Below are 26,915 nucleotides of genomic sequence, written 5' to 3'. Positions count from 1 at the left end.
GATGCTGGGGATTGTAGTTATGCAACAGCTGGAGACACACTGGTTTGCTACTTAACTCAGTGTGCCTTCAGCTGTTGCAAAACTACAACTCTCAGCAGTCACCGACAGCCAACGGGCATGCTGGGAGTTGTAGTTATGCAACCAGCAGATGCACCACTACAACTCCCAGCATGCACTTTAGCTGATTGTGCAAGCTGGGAGTTGTAGTTATACAACAGCTGAAGGTACACTTTTCCATAGAAAAAATGTGCCTCCAGCTGTTGCAAAACAAAAGTCCCAGCATGCCCATAAGGGAATGCTGGGAGTTGTGGTGGTCTGCCTCCTGCTGTTGCATAACTACAGCTCCCAGCATGCCCTTTTTGCAACAGCAGGAGGCAGAGGGCACAGGTTGGTCCCGCCGCCGCTGCTCCTGCGGCCCCTATCCCAACATTGACGCTGGGTATCGGGGTCCCCAGCTCCCGGGGCCTTCTTCCCGCACCCGCTCACGTCCTCCGGAAGAGGGGCGGAGCGGGAGTGACACCCGCAGCAGGCGCCCTGATTGGTCGGCCGGTAAACCGGCCAACGAATCAGGGCGATCGTGAGGTGGCACCAGTGCCACCTCACCCCTGCTGGCTATGGCTGTTCAGCCAGTAATTCCGGGTCACCGGGTCACTGGAGACCCGATTGACCTGGAATCGCCGCAGATCGCTGAACTGAATTGTCCAGCAATCTGCGGCCATCGCCGACATGGGGGGGGGGGGGGCATAATGACCCCCTTGGGCGATATGCCGCGATGCCTGCTGAACGATTTCAGCAGGCATCGGGCACCGGCTAGCGGCGGGGGGCCGGGAATGGACAGGACGTAGTCCTACATCCTCGGTCCTTAAGGACTCGGAAACGGGGGCGTAGGAGTACGTCCATTGTCCTTAAGGGGTTAAGGATCTAGACACAGTGCCAGAATACATAAAAATATAATGTTCCAATATAAATAAAATATATTCTGTGCTTCCATAAATTCTCTGTATAATGTGCTTACATTCCTCTATTAATTCCCTAATAATGTGCTTCATACAATACATAGAAGCACATAACATAAAGACACATACAGTACATAAGAAATATACACACATACATAGAGACACTTTGACACATACATACAACATGGAATATATACTAAAAGATATAGCCAACAGGCACATCATCCATACAGGTTCACACATACATTCACTCACAGAGATATATATATATATATATATATATATATATATATATATATATACACACACACGCACATATAGATTCACTTGCTCACATATATACACACATACATAGATTAACAGATTAACTTGCTCACTATATATATATATATATATATATATATATATATGTGTGTGTGTGTGTGTGTGTGTGTGTGTGTGTGAATCTATGTATATGTGTGTATATATGTCAGCAAGTGAATCTATGTGTGTGTGTGTATATACAGCATATATATATATATATATATATATATATATATATATATATATATACACACACACACATACATAGATTCACTTGCTCACATATATACACACACACATATACATAGATTCACTTGCTCACATATATAGGCACATACATAGAGATACACACACACACACACACACATATATACACATCATGCAGACACACTGACATACAATCACTCACATATATTCACAGTCACTAATACTAAGGGCCCAGCCATCCCTCTCTGCACAGGCACATACATAGAGATACACACACACACACACACACATATATACATACACACACACTGACATACAATCACTCACATATATTTACAGTTACTTACAGTAACCAACCTCTCTGCATAGACTAAAGTTTCTGGCTGGGACATGCTGTGGCTGGGACGTGCTGTGGGCGAGGCTTCTCTCTGCCTCCTCTGCTCCTGTCTCCTCCGTGTGGAGAGGAGCAGAGAAACAGAGGATCCACTACCCGCTTCCAGTCCAGTTCCTGACAACTCCCCAGCAAAGGATCCTTTTTACTGCACCTGTCACCCTGAGTCTGTAGCTCCTTTTGTCAGGGCACTTTAGGGGCATGTGAGGAAAAGAGCAGGGGCTCCAGCCCCCTTTTACCCCTATGTGTGCACGTCCCTGTGTGTGCCAAGTTTCATGTTAATATCTTTAGCCGTTTGGACGGGATGCTGGAACATACACACATACACACACACAAACACACATTAGCCCTGATTTACTATGAGTGTCGGGTTTATCTCTGAGTGTTTCTTCCTTTACTCCGTGTATTTTTCTCCCTGATTTACTAATGTGTTGCATGGGAAAAAAAATTGTGTCTCACGGGTTGGAAATTGTGTCGGGCGGTAAGTTGTATATATGTCCCCCGCACAGCGCAATCATATGCCCTCAGCAGCGAATGTATATATATATATATGTAGAATAGATAAAGAAGCATAGGGAACATTTTAAAACTTTGCTTTTATTTTCACATTTAAAAATTGTTAAACACTTATGGTACTTCCAATTATGTTTCTGCCATCATGCACTACCTTTAGCCGCCTTCAATATTGCACCTATAATGTTATTGCCACACTATAGTCCATATATTGCACTGGGCCGTATTCACACTGTATGTTGAGTCCGTTTTTTCATAGGATCCTCTAACATCAGGATTATTTCTTGTTTTCAATAGTCTATGTAATATTCCATTGTACTCAATAGGTTCTTTATTGCACTGTTCATATGTGATTGTACCAACTTTCAAAGTGCATTGAGTGCCCAGTGCATAAAGTGCTATTAATGTCCATGTGCGTTTAATATGCGTTTTTTACAATCATCTATATCCATGTGCGTTTTTAGCAGCCTTCAGTTCCATAAGGTGCTTGTCAGTATTTATGTGCGTTTTATGTGCGTACTTGACAGCCTACAGTTTCATAAAGTGCTTGTCAGTATTTGTGTGCGTTTTATGTGCGTATCTAGCAGTATTAATGTCCACATATGTTTCCAGCAGCGTTGGTGGTTGTCCCTTCTGTTTAGATTTTTACAGTCACTGGGTTATTGCACATATTACACACTGCATATTTGCTCAACTTGTTCCCATTCACTGAGTTATTTTACATTATTTATATTGCACATATAGCACTTATCTGTTTCCAGGCTTTCAGGTAGTTTGGTGCCTTTCATTGGGTAGGAGTTTTTTCCTGTGCAGATAGGTACCGGTCCAACATGTTTCTTCTTGCAATTCTTCAGGGACCTCTTTCTAGTGTGGCAATAACATTATAGGTGCAATATTGAAGGTGGCTAAAGGTAGTGCATGATGGCAGAAACATAATTGGAAGTACCATAAGTGTTTAACAATTTTAAAATGTGACAATAAAAGCAAAGTTTTAAAAGGTTAGCTATGCTTCTTTATCTATTCTAAAAACTCTGGGAGACCTAAATTTTCAATTGTACGGAAACGGTACACATCAGTGGATTATCCTATCTCGTTCCTCCTATACCAGTCCTCCTATCCCGGTCCTCCTATCCCGATTTCCTATCCCATGCTCATATTCCGTCCTCATATCCCGACCTCCTATGTCAACCTCCTATCCTGACCTCCTATCCCGACCCGTAATATGTGTACCAGGTATTGAAATATTGCCAGCCGTACGGAAGTTATGTGGAAACATGCATTTCCCATTGATTTGCATGAGACTTTAAACAAAAACACAGACCCTCACAAATGGGGGTAGTTAAGGGTTAAATTAACTTTCCTATATTTTAAGTGGACATATAAGTAACATGTGACCAAGTATCGAAATATCTTCAGCCGTTTGGAAGTTATGCAGTAACATATATTTCCCATTGACTTGTATGAGACTTTAAACATAAACCCCGCCCCTGGCTAATAGGGGTGAGTAAGGGTTAAATCCCCTATCCTATGTTTGTTGCTGACATATAAGTAACATGTATGCCAAGTTTCATGTTAATATCTTTAGTCGTTTGGACGTGATGCCGGAACATACACACATTCACATACACACATTGAGTTTTATATATATATACTAGCTTAATACCCGGCGTTGCCCGGTTTTTCCTTTCTAATCCTTGTTGGGGAGGAAAATGAACAAAGGAGGAAGCTTTTCACTTCATATCCCGTCCTCATATATTGTTGTCACATCCCAACCCCATATCCTGTCCTCATACCCCGACCTCCTATCCCGTCATCATATCTCAACCTCATATCCCGTCCTCCTATTCTGACCTATCCCGTCCTCCTATCCCGTCCTCCTATCTCGACCTCCTATCTCGACCTCCTATCTCGACCTCCTATCCCGTCTTCCTATCTAAACCTCCTATCCCGACCTCCTATCCCGTCCTCCTATCCCGTCCCCCTATCCCATCCTCCTATCCCGTCCTCCTATCCCGTCCTCCTATTCCGTCCACCTATCCTAACCTCCTGTCCCGACCTCCTATCCCGTCCTCCTATCTCGACCTCCTATCCCGTCCTCCCATCTCGACCTCCTGTCCTGTCCTCATATCCCGTCCTCCTATCCCGTCCTCCCATCCCGTCCTCCTATACTGTTTTTCTATCTCGACCTCCTATCCCGACCTCCTATCCCATCCTCCTATCTTGACCTTCTATCTCAACCTCCTAGCCCGACCTCCTATCCCGTCCTCCTGTCTCGACCTCCTATCTCGACCTCCTATCTCGACCTGTACCCGGCGTTGCCAGATTTTTCCTTCCTAATCCTTGTTGGGGAGGAAAATCAACAAAGGAGGAACCTTTTCACTTCATATCCTGTCCATATATATTATTGTCATATGCCAACCCCATATCCCATTCTCATATCTCAACCTCATATCCTGCCATCATATCCCGTCTTCCTATCCCGGCCTCCTATCCTGACCTCCTTCCCCGACCTTCTGTCCCAACCTATTATCCCGACCTCCTATCTCACCCTCTTATCCCAACCTCCTATCTCATCCTCCTATGCCGACCTCCTATCCTGACCTCCTATGCCGTCCTCCTATCCCATCCTCATATCCTGTCCTCCTATCCCGTCCTCCCATCCGTCCTACTATCCCGACCTCCTATCCCTACCCATAATATGTGTACCAGGTATTGAAATATTTCCAGCCATACAGAAGTTATGTGGGAACATATATTTCCCATAGATTTGCATGGGACTTAGTTAAGGTTTAAATTAACTATCCTATATTTTAAGTGGACATATAAGTAACATGTAACCAAGTATTATCGAAATATCTCCAGCAGTTTGGAAGTTATGCAGTAACATATATTTCCCATAGACTTGTGTGGGACTTTAAACAAAAACCCAGTCCCTGCCAAATGGGGGTGGATAAGGGTTTAATTACCTATCCTATGTTTGTTGTTTACATATAAGTAACATGAGTGCCAAGTTTCATGTTAATATCTTTAGCCGTTTGGACGTGATGCTGGAACATACACACATATATACACACACACACGTTGAGTTTTATATATATAGATTAAGCATTCATCTCTTTCTTAGCCATAGGTCACTTATGTTGCCATCTCCCTATTCTACCAGAAAATTAGGGATGTATCTGTCCTTCTGCACAGTCTATATTTCTTCAAATGTTTTGTCTCTAATTTCCAACTTCTTCTTTATCTTGCTTTTTTTTTTTTTTTTTTTTTTGGCTCGTCCCAAGGTCTTTATCTTAGTCACAAGCAAATAGCAAACTGATATGTCTCATAAGGAAAATAATGTTTTTTTTGCAGTATATATATATATATATATATATATATATATATATATATATTGATCAGTAGTCAAAATCATAATGGTCATCCTTATCAATAGTAAGAATTAAATATTTATGATTTTTTAACTATATACTTTAGATTAAGAAAAAAGAATAGGCTTAGTCATCTAAACTAGACCTTGCTTTAGTGGACATACAGTAGGGGGAGAATTATCAAAACCTGTACAGAGGAAAAGTTATCCAGTTGCCCATAACAACCAATCAGATTGCTTCTTTTATTTTCCAGAGACCTATATGAAAATGAAAGAAGCAATCTGATTGGTTTCTATAGGCAACTGGACAACTTTTCCTTTGCACAAGTTTTGATAAATAGGATAATATATCATACTACATACATTTCCTGTGGTCTAAGGAAGTGGGGGAGGAGTTAATACTATTAATTTTGTTGGTCAATGGTTGACTATGAAGTTAATAGTTAAAGGGGTTATCCAGGAAAAAAAACTTTTTTTATATATCATGTCGTGCTAATAAGCCCCAAATATGAATCAGTATTTCTAATATAACATGGCAATATGATCCACCATTATGTGTATCTTTTCAGAAGGCCTAAAATGGAGTCTTTGAGAGACCAAAGCCCATCTCTAAGGCTTTATTGACAAGTCTCAGATAAAAAGTCCAAGAGAGCATTTTCTGTACACAATGGTCTTTGCTATACACACCTGGAAAAAAGGTGTGTGTGTGCTTATCAATAGGACATATTTGCATTCTATTTATCTGTATCTGGCCATTTATTTGAGATGCCCGAGAAGTTTCAATAGGTATAGTTTTGCCTCAGACTATCTGTAAACAGACAAGTCCCTGAGAAAATGTCAATATACAATGATTAGTTTTAGCCAGAACAATGGGTGACTTAAAGGCTAAAATTCATGTATTTTTTATAAAGCATTCTTAAAATATGATCATGAATGTGCTATAATGCCCTATTATACAATATTGATATTGATTAACAATATGTCTCTCTCTCTCTCTCTCTCTCTCTCTCTCTCTCTCTCTCTCTCTCTCTCTCTCTCTCTCTCTCTCTCTCTCTCTCTCTCTCTATTGATGCATATTGATGTATAACTGATAGAAAGGGGCATTGTAACCATTAGCAGTATGATTGTATTTACAGCTATATAGCTAAATGCTGTATTCAGATGTATAGATAATGTGTGATGTTTTTTTTTTTTGGTGTTGCCTGATGGATTAATTCATGATTATTAATATCAGGAATAATATAGCGTACTATGAATATATATATATATATATATATATATATATATATATATATATATATATATCACTTATGGTGAATTTAACCCCTTAAGGACTGAGCGATTTCACGTTTTTGCATTTTCGTTTTTTCCTCCTTGCCTTTAAAAAATCATAACCCTTTCAATTTTGCATCTAAAAATTTGTATTATGGCTCATTTTTTGCGCCACCAATTCTACTTTACAGCGACATTAGTCATTTTACAGAAAAAAGCCACGGCGAAAAGGAAAAAAGATTAATTGTGCGACAAACTTGAAGAAAAAATGCCATTTTGTAAATTTTGGGGGCTTCCGTTTCTACGCAGTTCATTTTTCGGTAAAAATTACACCTTATCTTTATTCTGTAGGTCCATAGGGTTAAAATGATACCCTACTTGTATAGGTTTGATTTTGTATTACTTCAGAAAAAAATCCTAAATACATGCAGGAAAATTTATATGTTTAAAATTGTCATTTTCTGAACCCTATAACTTTTTTATTTTTCTATGTTCAGGGCACTGTGAGGGCTCATTTTTTGTGCTGTGATCTGAAGTTTTTAGTGGTACCATTTTTGTTCTGATCAAACTTTTTGATCACTTTTTATTCACTTTTTTGTGATATAGAAAGTGATCAAAAATGCGCTATTTTGGACTTTGGAATTTTTTTGCGTGTACGCCATTGAACGTGCGGTTTTAAAAGTGGTATATTTTTATAATTCGGACATTTCAGCGTGCGTTGATACCACATATGTTTATTTTTATTTACACAGTTTTATTTTGTTACTAGGAAATGCCGGGTCATTTCAACTTTTATTTCAGAAGGGAATACCTGAAAGGGTTAACTTTTTTTTTTACACTTTTTTTTTGCAAGCTCATAGCTCCTATAGGGACCTATGGGCTTGCAATGGCTGATTGCATACACAGATTGTTGCCTTGCCGTTGCATGGCAACAAGCTGTGTAATCGGCGGTTGATTGCTCCAGCCTGTAACTCAGGCGTGGAGCAATCAATCGGAGCCCGGACGCCAACGGAAGAAGGAAGAGACCTTCTTCTCTCTGGGTAGCTGATCGGGGCATCACCATTTTATCGCGATGACCCCGATCAGCCCGACTGAGCAGCCGGGAAGCATTTACTTTTACTTTCGATACAGTGCTCAGCTTTGAGCGCCGCATCGGAAGGGTTAATAGCATGTGGCCGAACGATTGCAGCCGTGCGCTATTAGCCGCGGGTTCCGGCTGTGAATAGGTGCCGGGACCATCCCACTATAACGTGGGGTCCCGCTGGGACCCCGCGTTATAGACAGGGACCGGACTTAGGACGTACTCATACGTGCTAAGTCCTTAAGGGGTTAATCATACAGCATAAAGAGTAAATTAATGATTAGCTGTGATGTCATAAGCCTAGACATGTGACTTGCCCTGATCTCCATATACACACCCACCAATCACCATCGGATGATCTGATATTTGTGGGGGAGGATCTTTTAGATAGGGCAAGAGTTAAAAAGCGGGTTTGGGACAGATCCAGGAACTCACTGACCAGGGGACTCACAGCCATACAGACAGAGGGACCCATCCTCATCACAAAGGCTACCTGAAGGGGTGAAGCCATGAAGAGTCAGGGAGAAATACTTTAGTCCATAAGCCCATGAGAGAAATGAAGAGTTCACAAATGGCACTCACGGTACAGCAGGAAGTTTTTTTCGGGAATGCTGGTACACGCAACAAGAACGCCAGGTAAGTCGACCGGTTTCAGGCTGCACAGAGCGCTTACACGTGACCTCTGACTACTACTAACCCCTCCCCCCTTATATACAAAACAAGTGGTGACGTATAAAATGCAATGTGATACAAAAGTAACATTTACTAAACAAGGGTAAAAAGCACATACTTATGTACAATGTATGTATTATTCTTACTTCGTAGTATACTTATACAGAGCTCATTATTATTCAACTCGGACACTAATTAGTAATAATGCTAGGTGTGAACATATACCTTATATTAACAACTTGTACCTACACTATGGAAACACATTGAGGTCCTCCCGTAGATTTAAACCTAGCGGTCCTATAGCATCTGTGAGTATAATCATTTCTGCTTCTTTCTGTAAGAGTAATTTATGTCTATCTCCTCCATATTTTAAAGGCACAACTGTTCTTAGTCCTAGGAATTTTAAGTCTTCAATTTTATTATTATGTTTATTTTTCATATGTTCTATGACTTTAGGACAGCCCTTACCCGTAGTGAGTGAACGGAAATGTTCACTGATCCTTTTATGCACTGGTCTTATGGTCTTACCAATATAGTATAGACCACAAGTACAGACCAGTGCATAAACGGGGTGTGTGGTTTTACATGTGATGAAATCCTGTATAGTAATACTCTGCATGCCTAATTGTATATTTTTCATTTGTAACATATATGAACATAAATTGCATTGCCCACATTTAAAGCACCCTTGTGGTTTAGATTTTTCTATCCAATTACTTGATGTATTGTCTTGCAATCTTCCCTTTACAATGTGGTCTCTAATCTTCTTAGTTCTGCAAAAAGAAATAAGTGGTTTATTTAATTATTTTTTTCCTAGGATATCATCTTGCTGCAGAATATGCCAATTTTTGTAAATAGCTGACCTAATCCTATTTTCCATGGGACTATACATAAATGAAAAGGTAAAATTTTTTGCTTTTTCATTTGTATCAAATTTTTGCCTTATTTTCTTTTTCTGTAACAATTGGTTACGTGGTATTTTCCTTACATGATTTAAAGCTTCGCTCAAGATAGATTCAGGGTATCCCCTTTCTATTAGTCTCTCCCACAGTTGTTTAGCCTGTATCTCAAATGTTTGCATAGTGGTATTTATTCGTTTTAATCTGATAAATTGTCCGAAAGGGAGTGATTTTTTAACATGATGTGAATGGAAGCTGTCATATCTTAATAGGGAATTTGAAGCTGTTGATTTTCTGAATCCCTCAACCTCTAAATGATTGTTCTTGACTACAAGTTTGGTATCTAAGAATTATATGCTGTTATAGCCCACCACGCTAGTAAAGTGCATATTGTGACTATTGTCATTCATGTAGGCGACGAACTGGTGGAACTGGTCGGTGTCACCCGACCAGACCACCAGCACGTCGTCCTAATACATCAAGTAAAGTGCCAGGTGCTTCAGGTAGGGGTTGATAGGTGAAAAGACCTTGTCCTCCTCGAGGATCCACAAAAAAATATTTGGGAAAGTAGGTGCCACGGGGTCCCCATCGCGGTCCCAGACCCCTGGTTAAACCAGCGGTTATTAAATTGGTAGGCGTTGTGAGATAAAACAAATTGTAGCATTTTACAAATGTAATTTACAAAAACAGGACTGTGTTTTTCTGTCTGGTCTAGTCGATGCCGGACAGCCTCCACACTCGCACCCTGAGGGATGCGAGTGTAGAGGCTCTCCACGTCGATACTAGCCAAAATAAAATGTTCCTGCCACCCAAAGTTTTCCAAAATTTGTAAGAAATGTTGTGTATCTTTTAAGTACGCAGTTATAGTAGATAATAATGGACGCAAAACCCAGTCGAGATATTGGGACAGGGGCTCAGTTGCAACAATCGGCCTTCCTGGGGGTGTACGAGCGTCTTTATGAACCTTGGGTGTCCAGTACCAATATGGTTTTTGTGGGTGTAAAATAAACAGGTTTTTTTGCAAATCTTTCCAAAAATATATTATTTTCCACCCCTCTCCTAAGTAGCGATCTGGCACTCTCTTGATATTGTGTAGTTGGATCTTTCGATAATTCAGTATATGTGTTTTGGTCACCTAGCTGATGACTAGCTTCTTGCAAATAGTAGTCTCGAGACAAAAGCACTATGTTTCCGCCCTTGTCCGCAGGTTTCACAATTACATCTGTTTGATCATTTTAGAGCATTCCTTTCACCCACTGTAAGATTTGGGGTGTATTTAGGATAAATAAGTGCTTTAACGTCTTGAATGACGTTTTCCATAAAATTAAGGATATTGGAACCTGCGGGCAAGGGCGGATTAAACACAGATGGAACACCTCCTGTAAATGGTCTATACTCTGTCACCTTGTCAGGATCTTGTACATTCTCATCCCCTGCCATTTCCATTAGCAACGACACTACATTTCTGTCTTGTTCAGACCAGGAAGGGTTAACCATAAAGCCCAAAGGGCTAATTAACGATGGAACTTCACCTTCTAACTGGTCTGACTCTTTGTCTAGTGTATGACCACTGAGAAAAAAACAATATAAATTCATTTTTTAATAGACTTATGTAAATCAATTATAAAAATCTGTGAAGTAAAATTCAGTGTTAATACAATAATGTAACCCTTTCTTCAACAATGACTGACAATCCTCAGAAATAATATGTTTTGTGAGATTAATAATGCTGAACTGACCTGTAGGGTCTGGAGAGGCAAATTCACCTACTGCTGCCAGGTGACTTGCTTTCTCTTCATCACACCTCTTCTTGGGAATCTTTTTTCACCATATCCTCCTCTTGCGGGGGGATGCACTTGTTGGTCCCCGTAACCACTTGGTTAGGGGGATCCTTAGGTAGGGTAATGTCTCCAGTCCCACTCGAGTCGGACCCCGAGTCTGTAGTCCAGTAATCTTGAGCTGGTCTCCGTGGTCTTCTTTGACGTCTGGTCTTCTTCAGATTCCAGTCGAATACATGACCACCATCATAATCTTGTTTGTCCCTTAGATATTTATTCTTTTTACGTTCCTTAATGTCCGCTTGGATCGGCAATATCTTTTTTTCGCACCTTTTTTTCAAATAGATCATACTGTTCCTTATTCTTCTTTCTACTTGTGTATGAAGTGCTTGTGCTGATTGCTGATGGTCTGAGCACGCTGTAGCTGAATATAGTTGGTTTAAGATGGAGTCTATGGAACAAGCAGCCTCAGACGCGAGTGCGGCATTGGAAAACCTACTGCTTATAGGTCCTGGGAATTTATTAGCTGGTAGAGAAGACGCAACATAATTTTTTGCACAATGTAATTTAAAGGACGAACTGCAAGTACTTGGTACTAAGTCCTTGGAATATAGAGTTATAATGCTTTCTGAAAAAGAAGTCAAATTTTTTGGACAGTCATTTCCTTACTGTCCTATTGTGAAAGTGCACGTGTTCCACGTGGACTGAGAGTTTTTAAGGAGTTGTCGCAATTCCAGGATGATAATGAATTTATGAAAGAATGGGCTGCATTACATCAAAAACACAGTTTAAAGCTTTCTAAACTGATGTTAAAACGAACTGAGAAAGAGTATGCCTCAATAACTGCACAACTCCTTAAAGCTAAAATGGAATTAAAAACCCGTGTGAATAAGGAATAGTATAATCTATTTGAAAAAAAGGTGGAAAAAAAGATATTGCCGATTCAAGCGGACATTAAGGAACGTAAAAAGAATAAATATCTAAGGGACAAACAAGATTATAATGGTGGTCATGTATTCGACTGGAATCTGAAGAAGACCAGACATCAAAGAAGACCACGGAGACCAGCTCAAGATTACTGGACTACAGACTCGGGGTCCGACTCGAGTGAGACTGGAGACATTACCCTACCTAAGGATCCCCCTAACCAAGTGGTTACGGGGGACCAACAAGTGCACCCCCCGCAAGAGGAGGATACGGCGGGGCAGGTGCAAAAAGATTTCCAAGAAGATGTGGGATGAAGAGAAAGCAAGTCACCTGGCAGCAGTAGGTGAATTTGCCTCTCCAGACCGTACACAGGTCAGTCCAGCATTATTAATCTCACAAAACATATTATTTCTGAGGATTATCAGTCATTGTTGAAGAAAGGATTAAATTATTGTATTAACACTGAATTTTACTTCACAGATTTTATAAAGAGTCAGACCAGTTAGAAGGTGAAGTTCCATCGTTAATTAGCCCTTTGGGCTTTAGGGTTAACCCTTCCTGGTCTGAACAAGACAGAAATGTAGTGTCGTTGCTAATGGAAATTGCAGGGGATGAGAATGTACAAGATCCTGACAAGGTGACAGAGTATAGACCATTTACAGGAGGTGTTCCCTCTGTGTTTAATCCGCCCTTGCCCGCAGGTTCCAATATCCATAATTTTATGGAAAACGTCATTCAAGACATTAAAGCACTTATTTATCCTAAATCCACCCCAAATCTTACAGTGGGTGAACGGAGTGCTCTAAAATGGCTATCTGATCAAACAGATGTAATTGTGAAACCTGCGGACAAGGGCGGAAACATAGTGCTTTTGTCTCGAGACTACTATTTGCAAGAAGCTAGTCGTCAGCTAGGTGACCAAAACACATATACTGAATTATGGAAAGATCCAACTACACAATATCAAGAGAGTGCCAGATCGCTACTTAGGAGAGGGGTGGAAAATAATATATTTTCGGAAAGATTTGCAAAAAAAAATGTTTATTTTACACCCACAAAAACCATATTGGTACTGGACACCCAAGGTTCATAAAGACGCTCGTACACCCCCAGGAAGGCCAATTGTTGCGGGCAGGGGCTCAGTTACTGAGCCCCTGTCCCAATATCTCGACTGGGTTTTGCGTCCATTACTATCTACTATAACTGCATACTTAAAAGATACACAACATTTATTACAAATTTTGGATAACTTTGGGTGGCAGGAACATTTTATTTTGGCTAGTATCGACGTGGAGGCGGGTGTGGAGGCTGCCCGGTGTCGGCTAGACCAGACAGAAAAACAGTCCTGTTTTTGTAAATTACATTTGTGAAATGCTACAATTTGTTTTATCTCACAAAGCCTTCCAATTTAATAACCGCTGGTTTAACCAGGGGTCTGGGACCACGATGGCGACCCCCGTGGCACCTACTTTCGCAAATATTTTTTGGGGGGTCCTCGAGGAGGATAAGGTCTTTTCACCTAACAACCCCTTCCTGAAGCACCTGGCACTTTACTTGAGGTATGTGGACGATGTGCTGGTGGTCTGGTCGGGCGACCAGTTCCACCAGTTCGTCGCCTACATGAATGACAATAGTCACAATATGCACTTTACTAGCGTGGTGGGCTATAACAGTATAGAATTCTTAGATACCAAACTTGTAGTCAAAAACAATCATTTAGAGGTTAAGGGATTCAGAAAATCAACAGCTTCAAATTCCCTATTAAGATATGACAGCTTCCATTCACATCATGATAAAAAATCACTCCCTTTCGGACAATTTATCAGATTAAAATGAATAAATACCACTATGGAAACATTTGAGATACAGGCTAAACAACTGTGGGACAGACTAGTAGAAAGAGGATACCCTGAATCTATCTTGAGCGAAGCTTTAAATCATGTAAGGAAAATACCACGTAACCAATTGTTACAGAAAAAGAAAATAAGGCAAAAATTGGATACAAATGAACAAGCAAAACATTTTACCTATTCATTTATGTATAGTCCCATGGAAAATAGGATTAGGTCAGCTGTTTACAAAAATTGGCATATTCTTCAGCAGGATGATATCCTAGGAAAAAAGGAATTAAATAAACCACTTATTTCTTTTCGCAGAACTAAGAACATTAGAGACCACATTGTAAAGGGAAGATTGCAAGACAATACATCAAGTAATTGGATAGAAAAATCTAAACCACAAGGGTACTTTAAATGGGGGCAATGTAATTTATTTTCATATATGTTACAAATGAAAAATATACAATTAGGCATGCAGAGTATTACTATACAGGATTTCATCAACTGTAAAACCACACACACTGTTTATGCACTGGTCTGTACATGTGGTCTATACTATATTGGTAAGACCATAAGACCAGTGCATAAAAGGATCAGAGAACATTTCCGTTCACTCACTACGGGTAAGGGCTGTCCTAAAGTCATAGAACATATGAAAAATAAACATAATAATAAAATTGAAGACTTAAAATTTCTAAGACTAAAAACTGTTGTGCCTTTAAAATATGGAGGAGATAGACATAAATTACTCTTACAGAAAGAAGCAGAAATGATTATACTCACAGATGCTATAGGACCGCTAGGTTTAAATCTACGGGAGGACCTCAATGTGTTTCCATAGTGTAGGTACAAGTTGTTAATATAAGGTATATGTTCATTCCTAGTGTTATTACTAATTAGTGTCCGAGTTGAATAATAATGAGCTCTGTATAAGTATACTACGAAGTAAGAATAATACATACATTGTACATAAGTATGTGCTTTTAACCTTTGTTTAGTAAATGTTACTTTTGTATCACATTTCATTTTATATGCCACCACTTGTTTTGTATACAAGGTGGGAGGGGTTAGTAGTAGTCAGAGGTCACGTGTAAGAGCTCTGTGCAGCGCGAAACTGGTCGACTTACCTGGCGTTCTTGTTGCGTGTACCAGCATTCCCGAATAAAACTTCCTGCTGTACCGTGAGTGCCATTTGCAAACTTTTCATTTCTCTGAACATGACGCTTGAGCTGAAAGCGGACTGAGCACCGGGAGTGAGGCAGCACAGGACCCGTTCGTGGTGGTAAACCAGTAAGCTCCTTCCCCACGTGAGTGCAGCAGTGCTGGCTTTTTCCTTTCTACATATATATATATATATATATATATATATATATATATATATATATAGCAACAGGAAAATACAGCAGCACACTGCTAGCACAAATATATAGATAAAACATGAGTATATAGATAGAACATGAAAAGCTATACAGCTGTAATGCAATAAATGAAAATATGAAATTATGAGGTACTTAGCTTGCAAATTTGGCGGCCAAATAGCTTGGAATGTCCCACCACGTTAAGGTGACCTCATTCTGGGATGGACCCTACACTATGAATATGCCTCTGTGTAAACAGCTCAGCAGACATTGCAAGATCTGAAACATCCAAGGCACCTTATATACACCTAATAGAGATGGGTGGGGTGCAAGAGCCAACATGGAGGTAGCCACTCCCCCGTATGTGTAATACAACCAAATAATAAGTTGGCCAGCACTATTGATTCCAATCTATAATATAGACCTGGCTTACAGGTGCATGCTGCTGGGCTAAATATACAGCAACAGGAAAATACAGCAGCACACTGCTAGAACAAAGATATAGATAAAACATGAGTATATAGATAGAACATGAAAAGCTATACAGCTGTAATCAACAGCAGACCCTCCCTCCCAGACCCTCCCACCTCTCGGACGGACTCCATTTTAACTTCATTCTGAAGCTGCATATGTAGTGAGAGGAGGGAAAAGTAAACCAGCTCCTGATTTCATAGGGAAAGCGATAGCTAGGTAGTTTATTCAGGGTCCACTACAGCCCTAAAGGACTAATCTGATCTCTGCTGTAAGGACAGCACCCAAAAAATAACTTTTTAGGGCTCAAACATCAGTCTTTTTTTTTTTTTGTTTCCCTGTGTAATCTAATAGCATTTGCCTGCCTGGCAGCGTGTGTGGCAGGCTCACAGCATATATTGTGCCCACTTGCCCAGTGCCACAACTCATATTTGGTGTCACAATAGCTTGCATGTCATGAGGGTGCCCACTAGAAGAGAAGAAGAACAGGGGGAAGTTCAGATGGGGAGACAGAGAGGAGGAGGAGACGAGTTGGAAGCAGGGGGAGGTCAACGCAAGGAGCTAGTGGCACAGTCAAACAGCATGCATCGGCACCCGGGGTCAGCAAGACAGCATGCCAATCAATGCATGCTGTTGCCACCACCAGAATGTTGTCATTGCAGAGCTCAGAAGTGTGGCATTTTTTTGTGTATCTGCCTCTGACAACAGCGATGCCATTTGCAACCTGTGCCAAAAGAAACTGAGTCTTGGGAAGTCCAACACCCACCTAGGTACAACTGCTTTGCGAAGGCACATGATGTCACATCACAAACACCTATGGAATCAACACATGAGTACAAGCAGCACACAAACTCAAAGCCGCCATCCTCCTCCTGGTCCAGCATCTTCAGCCACGTCAACCACTGCTCTCCTCCTTACCCCCTCTCAACCATCCGCCACTCCGTCTCTCGCCTTGAGTAGTTCCTGCTTATCTGCCCACAGACAGGTGTCTCTCAAGGACATGTTTGAGCGTAAGAAGCCAATGTCACAAAGTCACCGCCTTGCACGGCGTCTGACAGCTGGCTTGTCTGAACTTTTAGCCCGCCAGCTTTTACCATACAAGCTGGTGGAGGCTGAGGCTATTGGAACACTGCAGTGGAAGGTACCCAGCCGAAATTTCTTTGCACAAAAGGCAATCCCCAACCTGTACTCGATTGTGCAAAAGGAAGTAATGGCATGTCTGGCACACAGTGTTGGGGCAAGGGTCCATCTGACCACTGATACCTGGTCTTCTTAGTCCTCTTCTGTGTCTTGCTCCACATCACTGCCCCCCCCCCCTGAGCTCCCCAGATGCTATTCCACATCCAGGATACGGCAGTGACACGCCATCTTGGTTTGACTTGCCTGAAAGCAGAGTCACACCGCAGTCCTGTCTGCCCTGAATGCACAGGTGGAACAGTGTCTGACTCTGCACCAACTGGAGATTGGCAAAGTGGTTTGTGACAACGGAACAAATTTGTTGGCGGCATTCAATTTGGGCAAGTTGACACACGTACAATGCTTTGTGCATAAGTACCCAGGCTTACAGGACGTCCTGAAGCAGGCCAGGAAGGTGTGTGGCAATTTCAGGCCTTCCTACACGGCCATGGCACACTTTTTAGATATCCAGCGGCAAAACAACATGCCATATTTGGTGTCACAATAGCTTGCATGTCACGTGGGTGCCCGCTAGAAGAGAAGAACAGGGGGAAGTTCAGATTGGGAGACAGAGAGGATTTGCAACAGCCCGACACGTTGGAATTCAACACTCCTAATGATCGACCGCCTGCTCCAACAAGAAAAAGCCGTTAACGAATATTTATAAGACCGGGGTGCTAGGACAGCCTCTGCGGAGCTGGGAATTTTTTGCCACGTTACTGGAAGCTCATGCGCAATGCCTGTAGGCTCATGCGTACTTTTGAGGAAGTGACAAACCTAGTGACAAACCTAATCAGCGACATCATTCCATTTGTTTTCTTCCTGGAGCGTGCCCTGCGAAGAGTGCTGGATCAGGCCGTAGATGAGCGTGAAGAGGAAGAGTTGTGGTCACCATCACCACCAGAAACAGCCTTATCAGCATCGCTTGCTGGACCTGCAGCAACGCTGGAAGAGGATTGTGGGAAGAGGAGTCAGAATGTGGCTTTGAGGAGGAGGAGGAAGACCAACCACAACAAGCATCCCAGGGTGCTTGGTGTCACCTATCTGGTACCCGTGGAGTTGTATGTGGCTGGGGGGAAGATAATACCTTCCGTGAGATCACTGAGGACGAGGAACGGGACATGAGTAGCTCAGCATCCAATCTTGTGCAAATGGGGTCTTTCATGCTGTTGTGCCTGTTGAGGGACCCTCGTATAAAAAGGCTGAAGGAGAACGACCTGTATTGGGTGTCCACGCTACTAGACCCCCAGTATCAGCAGAAAGTACCTGAAATGTTACCGAATTACAGCATGACGTAAAGGATGCAGCAGGTACAAATTAAATTAAAAAGTATGCTTTACACAGCGTATAAGGGTCATGTCACAGCACAACGGGAATCTAACATTGGAGGAGGTGAAAGTAATCCTCCTCCTCCCACGACCACGCCGGCAAGGACAGGACGCTTTACAGACGTGTTGTTGATGGAGGACATGCAGAGCTTTTTAAGTCCTACGCATCCCCACAGCCCTTCGGGGTCCACCCTCAGAGAACGACTCGACCGACAGGTAGCAGACTACCTCGCCTTAACTACAGATATCGACATTCTAAGGAGCGATGAACCCCTTGACTACTGGATGTGCAGGCTTGACCTGTGGCCTGAATTATCCCAATTTGCGATAGAACTTCTGGCCAGCCCCGCTTCAAGTGTCCTATCAGAAAGGACCTTCAGTGCAGCAGGTTGTCACTGAGAAGAGAAGTCGCCTAGGTCAAAAAAGTGTAGATTACCTCACCTTTATTAAGATGAATGAGGGATGGATCCCGAAGAGACTGACAGTGGGCGATACATTCGACTAAAAATGGCCTGATGAGATGAGCTGCCTTGGGCTAAAAATGGTCCACACGCATTTTACCTCTGAATACCGGATGACTTGCGTGACTTATCCGCCACCAACTAGGGTTAGAGCTGCAATTTTTTAGGGCACTTTCTGCCTGGGAAACAAACATACATTTTTCTGGACGCTGCTACAACGGCTGCTACAATACCTAATTTTTCAGGCATGTGCACATGCCTCATTTTTCTGCCCTCTGGTGCTGCACTGTGGCTTCAAAAACCAAATAAAAAAAGGCACATAAGGCTGGGTTCACACTACGTTTTTGCCATACTGTTTTCAATCCGTTTTTCTAAAGAAAACCGTATGGCAAAAAAACGGATGGAACAGTAAGGAAAAAAGTAAACCGTATGCGTTTTTAAACAGTATACTGTTTTTAAAAGTGCATACAGTTCCGTCAGTTTTTATTTAAAAAAAACCCATACGTTTTTGAAAATTTTGTCCATTTATAATGGGAGGGGTCTTGGGTGGGGACTTTAGGATTCAAATGCCCATGTGCAAAGTAAAAACGTATAAGTTTTTCCCGTATGGAACCGTATACATGTGCGTTTCCTATTGACGTCCATGTTAAAAAAAAAACATATGCGGTTGCAGTACAGTTTTTAAACCGGAGTCAAAACTGTGGTTGACCACGATTTTGTCTCCGGTTTAAAAACCGTACTGCAATCGCATACGTTTTTTTAACATGGACATCAATGGGAAACGCACATGTATACGGTTCCATACAGGAAAAACGTATACGCTTTTACTTTGCACATGCGCATTTGAATCCTAAAGTCCCCACCCAAGACCCCTCCCATTAAAAATGGACAACATTTTCAAAAACGTATGTTGTTTTTTTTTAAATAAAAACTGACGGAACTGTATGCACTTTTAAAAACAGTATACTGTTTAAAAACGCATACGGTTTACTTTTTTCCATACTGTTCCATCCGTCTTTTTGCCATACGGTTTTCTTTACAAAAACGGATTGAAAACAGTATGGCAAAAACGTAGTGTGAACCCAGCCTAACAGGGATTAAACTAATAGGAGTGGTGTGTTAAGTAGTACTATTCCTATCCGGTGGCACATTAGATTGCACGTGCATTGCCCCAAATTTGAAATAGGAGGTCCGACCAAGCATCTTTTTCCATCTCCCAGTTCCTAAAACCGATTCCATATACACTTCCCCTGATTAGGGACATAACAGGGATTCAACTGATAAGAATAGAACTACTTAACACACCACTACTATCTGGTGTCACAATAGCTTGCATTTAAAATAAAAATAACACCAGGGCAACTTATATCTGGTGTAACAGTAGTGTACATTTCACTGCATAGAACACACTTCCCCTTATATAACAAGAGCCCTCTCCCCCTTTCCCCCCAAAAATGACAGACTCAATTCTCCATTTTAACTGGGCTGGGAAGTGGTCACATCTCAAATTTATTTTATGTAAACAACATAACCATATAAAACGGCACGACAGTTAACATTTAACATCAGCTTTTACCTCAACATAAACCAGAAACTCTTACCAAGGCGGTATGGCGACCGCCAGACTACTGGCGGGCATATGTGCCCTCGGTACCTTTTTGCTCCAACTCCTCTCTTACCAGGCCACCGAGGAGCCCGTGTACATCTACACGGTGCTCCGACCACCACGAAGGAGGAAAAGTGCCTGCTCTAGGCCATCCTGAAGGCCAGACAAAAATATGTCCAGGCCAATATCGTTCAGGTGGACCCCGTCCGGGATCATAAAACGCCTGTTGTCCCCTTCGAGCTCCCGGTGGCGAAAAACCTCACCAACTTTCGAGCGCCCAAACCTTGGCATCCGTGAGTTCACCATCCGTTGAGATCGCTCGAAGGCTTCGGCATTGCGGGCTCCCTGCCACGAAACCCTCGGAACAATCTCCGACCACACATGCACCAGTTCTGTAAAAGAAAACCAAGATTCTCTCCACATCAGCCTTCATGAGAATTATAAGGTCTGGAACCCCGGAATGACAAAGGTCATTCCTCCCAACATGAACCACCAAAATCACACTAGTAGGAGTTAACCTTGCAATGTCCTGGACGGACATGTCCTCCCTGTTGTAGATGAGGCGATTCCTGGCCAGCCATATAGCATCCTTAAAACAGTTCATAAGGCGCCAGGTCTCCCGGATGGCCTCCACGTCGTGAACCCCAGGAAAAAGTCCATAAAGCACCGAATGGTACGATAGGTAGTTCCTGGGTACCGAGTCTCTAAGCTCAGGTTCCAGGGCGTTCAATAGGTCCTGCGCAAAGGGGCACTGCCAAAAGACGTGCATAGATGTTTCCTCCACATAGGGGAACCTGGGGCAGTACCTGGTTTTGCAGAGGCCACAGGCATGCATGAATGACCTCAGAAATAGTCTCCCCTGAATGCCTTCCACGACAAGTCCTTGTGTCCATTGATTAGCCTGGCAGAGGCTACATTGTCCCAAACAATCTCTGCTGTGGCCTTAGGGAGCCTTGGAACTGGCTCCAGCAAGCCCTTAGCTCTGATGTGCTTGTAAATCATCTTAGGCTTCCACAAATCGGGCTTGAGTCCCTCCAGATGCTTTTCACCTGTGAACCAGACAACATCCCCATAGTATCAGGGAGTGTGCCAGTTGTAAGGGATGGAGCTGTCCCACTTGTCCCAGCCGATCCTCTTCCAGTGGGACATGAGAAACAGGCGGGACATGGACCTGCCCGAGGAGCCTTTCTTTTCGACCAAAGTCCTCTGCACGCTGACACATGCAAAAGAAGCCTGCAGCGGAGTGGGGACATCGGGGACTCCCTTCCCACCCTTGCTGGGCTCCTTGTACATAACAGTCCATTTAACTCTGTCCATTTTGCCCCAGATGAAGAGAAACACGGTCCAGGTGATGGCCCTGCAAACAGTGGCAAGGGGGGCCATTTCCGAAAAACAGGTCCGGAGCGGAGGATCCGCATCAGGCACCAAATATAGTGCCACTCAACGGAATCAAAAGCCTTATAGATATCCAGGCTGACCACGTAACCAGGGGAGACACTCTCCTCCGCTGCGGAGATGTTGAGCTTAAGTCTCAGCACAGGCCAGCACAGAGGGGGTTAGTAGAGCAGCAGCAGGATCAATTGTCAGCAGCACTCAGGCTCCAGCAAATCCTGCAGCCAGGACACTCCCTCAGCACGAGAGCCCCACTGTCCCAGCAGCTGAAGGAGCGGGGTTGCCCTGGAGACCTACACTACCTGATCGATACAACATCATACCTGATGTTTTAAAGCACGTTATTCCAAACAATTTATGAATGTTAGGTGATTTATGCCCTTTATGGATTAAAACCAGACTCTGCATCAACTATGTATTTTTCCATGGGAGTTTTGCCATGGATCCTCCTCCAGCATGCCACAGTCCAGGTGTTAGTCCCCTTGAAACAACTTTTCCCTTACTGTGGCCAGAAAGAGTCCCTGTGAGTTTTAAAATTCGCCTGCCTGTTGAAGTCTATGGCGGTTCACCTGGTTCGCCGGTTCGCAAACTTTTGCGGGAATTCGCGTTTGCCGTTCGTGAACGGAAAATTTTATGTTTGCGACATCACTAACTGTCAGTGGGCCCAATGAGTTTAGTGGAATAAACAAAGTCAACTAGTTATTATTTTTACAACCATTTTACATACATCTTGGTGTACTATCAGTGGGCCCAATGAGTTTAGTAAAATAAACAAATTCAACTAGTTCTTACTTTCACAACCATGTTACATATATCTTCATTTTACAGGACTCAAAAGTGCAGCAGACTATGATTTCAAGTTCTGTGAAATAATGTAAATGTGCAGGATATGTTCTGACCTGTCATTAGTTTACTTTGTTCAGTCCATTAAATTCAAAGGTGACCCACTGCCAGCCCACCATGATGTATGATGGCATCCCTGTTTACCAGAGGCTGACATATACCTCTGATGCACTAAAGAAAAGTGATATGAACTCAGCCTCATATTGTAGCTCAAACATTACGATGGTCATGAACTAAAAGTTCCATCATATTGCTACTAAAAAGCATGTAAAAGCATGAAAAAACATAGTCTAATTGAAGCTGCAGAGGTTTATTGAGTGTCTGGCAGGGAAAATGGTATGTTGGGAGCGGCTTCCAAACCTTTTTTTTCCTGTACCTTCACCGTCTCCTGCTCCATGCTGAAGTAGGGGTACTGATGATTCCACTGGAAACTCAGTTTTTCTAACAAGAGTATCTTAAAGGGGTACTCCACTGGAAAGCGTTCAGAATATTTTTACTTGCTTTGAGAGGGAGCGGTCTGACGTCGGGAGGAAGCGTGGCCAACCCCCGCAGTGAGCACACAGTGTTTAGAACTAAACGATCTGAACGCTTGCCAGTGAAGTACCCCAATTAAATATGTAACATTTGTAGTAAAACTAGTCAAGTGCACAACACAGCCTACAAAGCACAAATGGAATTGAAGTTTGTTAATTCATATTATTTAGTATTGTAATTGAAATGAATGATCAGTGATTTGCTACTTTACAGTCAATAGCTTCTTTGCTATGATTCACATTTGTTGATTAATTTTACCTGTTGAATTTAACCTCATTCTTCTGTTACAGTATAAAGGATCTTACAGACTGAGGCTTTATGAAAGAAATAATTTTGGGGGCAAAATGCTGGAAGCAATGGATGACTGCCCTTCAGTTTGTGATCGTTTTAATCACCATGACATCCAGTCTTGCACTGTATTTGATGGCTACTGGCTTTTCTATGAGCTTCCACATTATCTGGGACATCAGTATTTACTAAGACCTGGAGAGTACGAAAGATTTAGTGACTGGGGTGCACAGAATGCCAGAGTTGGATCCTTCAAGCAAATTACTGAATTTTCAGACTGAATGTTCAGATGAATGTAATAAAATAATATATAAATATATTTTTTGTTCTTTATTTTTTCAGTATATTTCATGTTGTTTAACTTAAAGGGAATCTGTCATGAGCCTTTGCAGAGCGACACTCGAAGTTGCTGTAGAGGAGGCTCAGCACAGTGTAGGATGGATGTCACCATGCATGGGGAGCTCAGGGACGCCCCCCGTGCACCAAACTGGCCATTTCCATGTAGCTAAAAATTTGGGGACAGAACAGAGGCATCGGGGACCGGTAAGTATCATTGTAATCAGAGTCACCCACACTACAAGCCTATACAACAGATAAATGCACGTGATCCTCTAAAGGAATCTGACAGCAGTGTTACCCTTACTAACCTGCTGGTTCTGAGTAATGCTGATCACAGTAGTGCTTTTACTTTTTTGCCTACATTGTGCAGTTTAAGAGATTTGGATAAAAATTGTAATAAACAAATTAGCATGTTTGGTGTACTGGAGTGCACTGCTACGCCCACCTGGCAAGTCCAGTAATAAATAAATAACTAATAAATATTCATAAACTTCCTTAGCAGCAAGCATACAATCTTACAGCTTGCATACATATTTATGCATATAGATATCTTGGGGGGGCTAGAAAATACCAGTGCACCGAATATGCTACTTTGCATATTATAAAAATGATAAAAAATAAAAACACCCTTGTGATTAGCACCACCTGCAGAGTTCTAGAAGATTAGCCATCATATGGCTCTGTCAATAGAAAAATTAAAAAGTGTCTTTCACAAGGTAAGAATGAAAACAATTTTGAAAGAAAGTTCACCTAAGCATTCACTCCTAAGAAGTGCAATTTTTAAGTCTGTAGTAAACTAAGTTATGGAAAATACTTTATCAGTGCCTTGACAGTTCTAGTTTTCAAAATGGTGTCTGTTTTAGGAAGTTTAACCCCTTAAGGACCATTGACGTCATGTAGAAGAGCGTACATGGGTGACAGAGGGGTGTAGAGGAGTGTACATGGGTGAGAGAGGGGTGTAGACGAGTGTAGAGGAGTGTACATGGATGAAAGAGGGGTGTTTAGGAGTGTGCATGGGTGACAGAGGGGTGTAGAGGAGTGTACATGAGTGACAGATGGGTGTACATGGGTGATAGAGGTTGTAGAGGAGGTACATGGGTGACAGAGGGGTGTAGAGGAGTGTACATGGCTGACAGAGGGGTGGACAGAGGGGTGTAGAGGAGTGTACATGGGTGAGAGAGGGGTGTAGACGAGTGTAGAGGAGTGTACATGGATGAAAGAGGGTTGTTTAGGAGTGTGCATGGGTGACAGAGGGGTGTAGAGGAGTGTACATGAGTGACAGATGGGTGTACATGGGTGATAGAGGTTGTAGAGGAGGTACATGGGTGACAGAGGGGTGTAGAGGAGTGTACATGGCTGACAGAGGGGTGTACAGAGGGGTGTAGAGGAGTGTACATAGGTGAAAGAGGGGTGTAGAGGAGTGTACATGGATGAAAAAGGGGTGTTGAGGAGTGTGCATGGGTGACAGTGGGGTGTACAGGAGTGTAGATGGGTGACAGAGGGGTGTAGAGGAGTGTACATGGATGAAAGAGGGGTGTTGAGGAGTGTGCATGGGTGACAGAGGGGTGTAGAGGAGTGTACATGGGTGACAGATGGGTGTAGAGGAGTATACATGGGTGACAGAGGAGTGTACAGAGGGGTGTAGAGGAATGTACATGGGTGACAGAGGGGTGTAGAGGAGCGTACATGGGTGACAGAGGGGTGTAGAGGAGTGTACATGGGTGACAGAGGGGTGTAGAGGAGTGTACATGGGTGACAGAGGGGTGTACAGAGGGGTGTAGAGGAGTGTACATAGGTGAAAGTGGGGTGTAGAGGTGTGTGCATGGGTGACGGAGGGGTGTAGAGGAGTGTACATGGGTGACAGAGGGGTGTAGAGGAGTGTACATGGGTAACAGAAGGTTGTACATGGGTGATAGAGGGTGTAGAGGAGTGTACATGGGTGACAGAGGGGTGTAGAGGAATGTACATGGGGGACAGAGGGGTGTAGAGGAGTGTACATGGGTGACAGAGGGGTGTAGAGGAGTGTACATGGGTGACAGAGGGGTGTACATGGGTGATAGAGGGTGTAGAGGAGTGTACATGGGTGACAGAGGGGTATAGAGGAGTGTACATGGGTGACAGAGGGGTGTACAAAGGGGTGTAGAGGAGTGTACATGGGTGAAAGAGGGGTGTAGAGGAGTTTGCATGGGTGACAGAGGGGTGTAGAGGAGTGTACATGGGTGACAGAGGGGTGTAGAGGAGTGTACGTGGGTGACAGAGGGGTGTACATGGGTGATAGAGGGTGTAGAGGAGTGTACATGGGTGACAGAGGGGTGTAGAGGAGTGTACATGGATGAAAAAGGGATGTTGAGGAGGGTGCGCTTAGAGCACAACACCTATAGTAGCGTAGAAATCAAGGGAAACCGCTGCCACGAGGAACAACCCGGTGTGACGTCCGTCAGTCCGGTAAATAGCAATGAGAATAAATACGTGGATAAATTCCTCTCAAGAAGGCGCTGGTACCCAGGGATGGAGATAAACTTCTTTATTGGCAACGCGTTTCGATCCCGGGTGACAGAGGGGTGTAGAGGAGTGTACATGAGTGACAGAGGGGTATACATGGGTGATAGAGGTTGTAGAGGAGTGTACATGGGTGACAGAGGGGTGTAGAGGAGTGTACATGGGTGACAGAGGGGTGTACAGAGGGGTGTAGAGGAGTTTACATATGTGAAAAAGGGGTGTAGAGTAGTGTGCATGGGTGACGGAGGGGTGTAGAGGAGTGTACATGGGTGAAAGAGGGGTGTAGAGGAGTGTACGTGGGTAACAGAAGGTTGTACATGGGTGATAGAGGGTGTAGAGGAGTGTACATGGGTGACAGAGGGGTGTAGAGGAATGTACATGGGTGACAGAGGGGTGTAGAGGAGTGTACATGG

General features: G+C 42.8%; 1 protein-coding gene across 1 annotated transcript in view; it reads left to right on the top strand.

The window, feature by feature from the left end:
• Positions 1-23,945, top strand: part of LOC130285298 (gamma-crystallin 1-like) — a 29,580-nt gene extending 5,635 nt beyond the window's left edge. The window contains exon 2 of the mRNA XM_056536653.1: positions 23,667-23,945. Within this exon, the coding sequence (XP_056392628.1) occupies positions 23,667-23,945 (279 nt within the window). The remainder of the gene's footprint in view (positions 1-23,666) is intronic.
• The last annotated feature ends 2,970 nt before the right edge of the window (positions 23,946-26,915 follow it).

This window comes from Hyla sarda, chromosome 8 (assembly GCF_029499605.1).
Source record: "Hyla sarda isolate aHylSar1 chromosome 8, aHylSar1.hap1, whole genome shotgun sequence".
Taxonomy (NCBI): domain Eukaryota; kingdom Metazoa; phylum Chordata; class Amphibia; order Anura; family Hylidae; genus Hyla; species Hyla sarda.
This window is presented reverse-complemented; position numbering and strand designations above follow the sequence as displayed.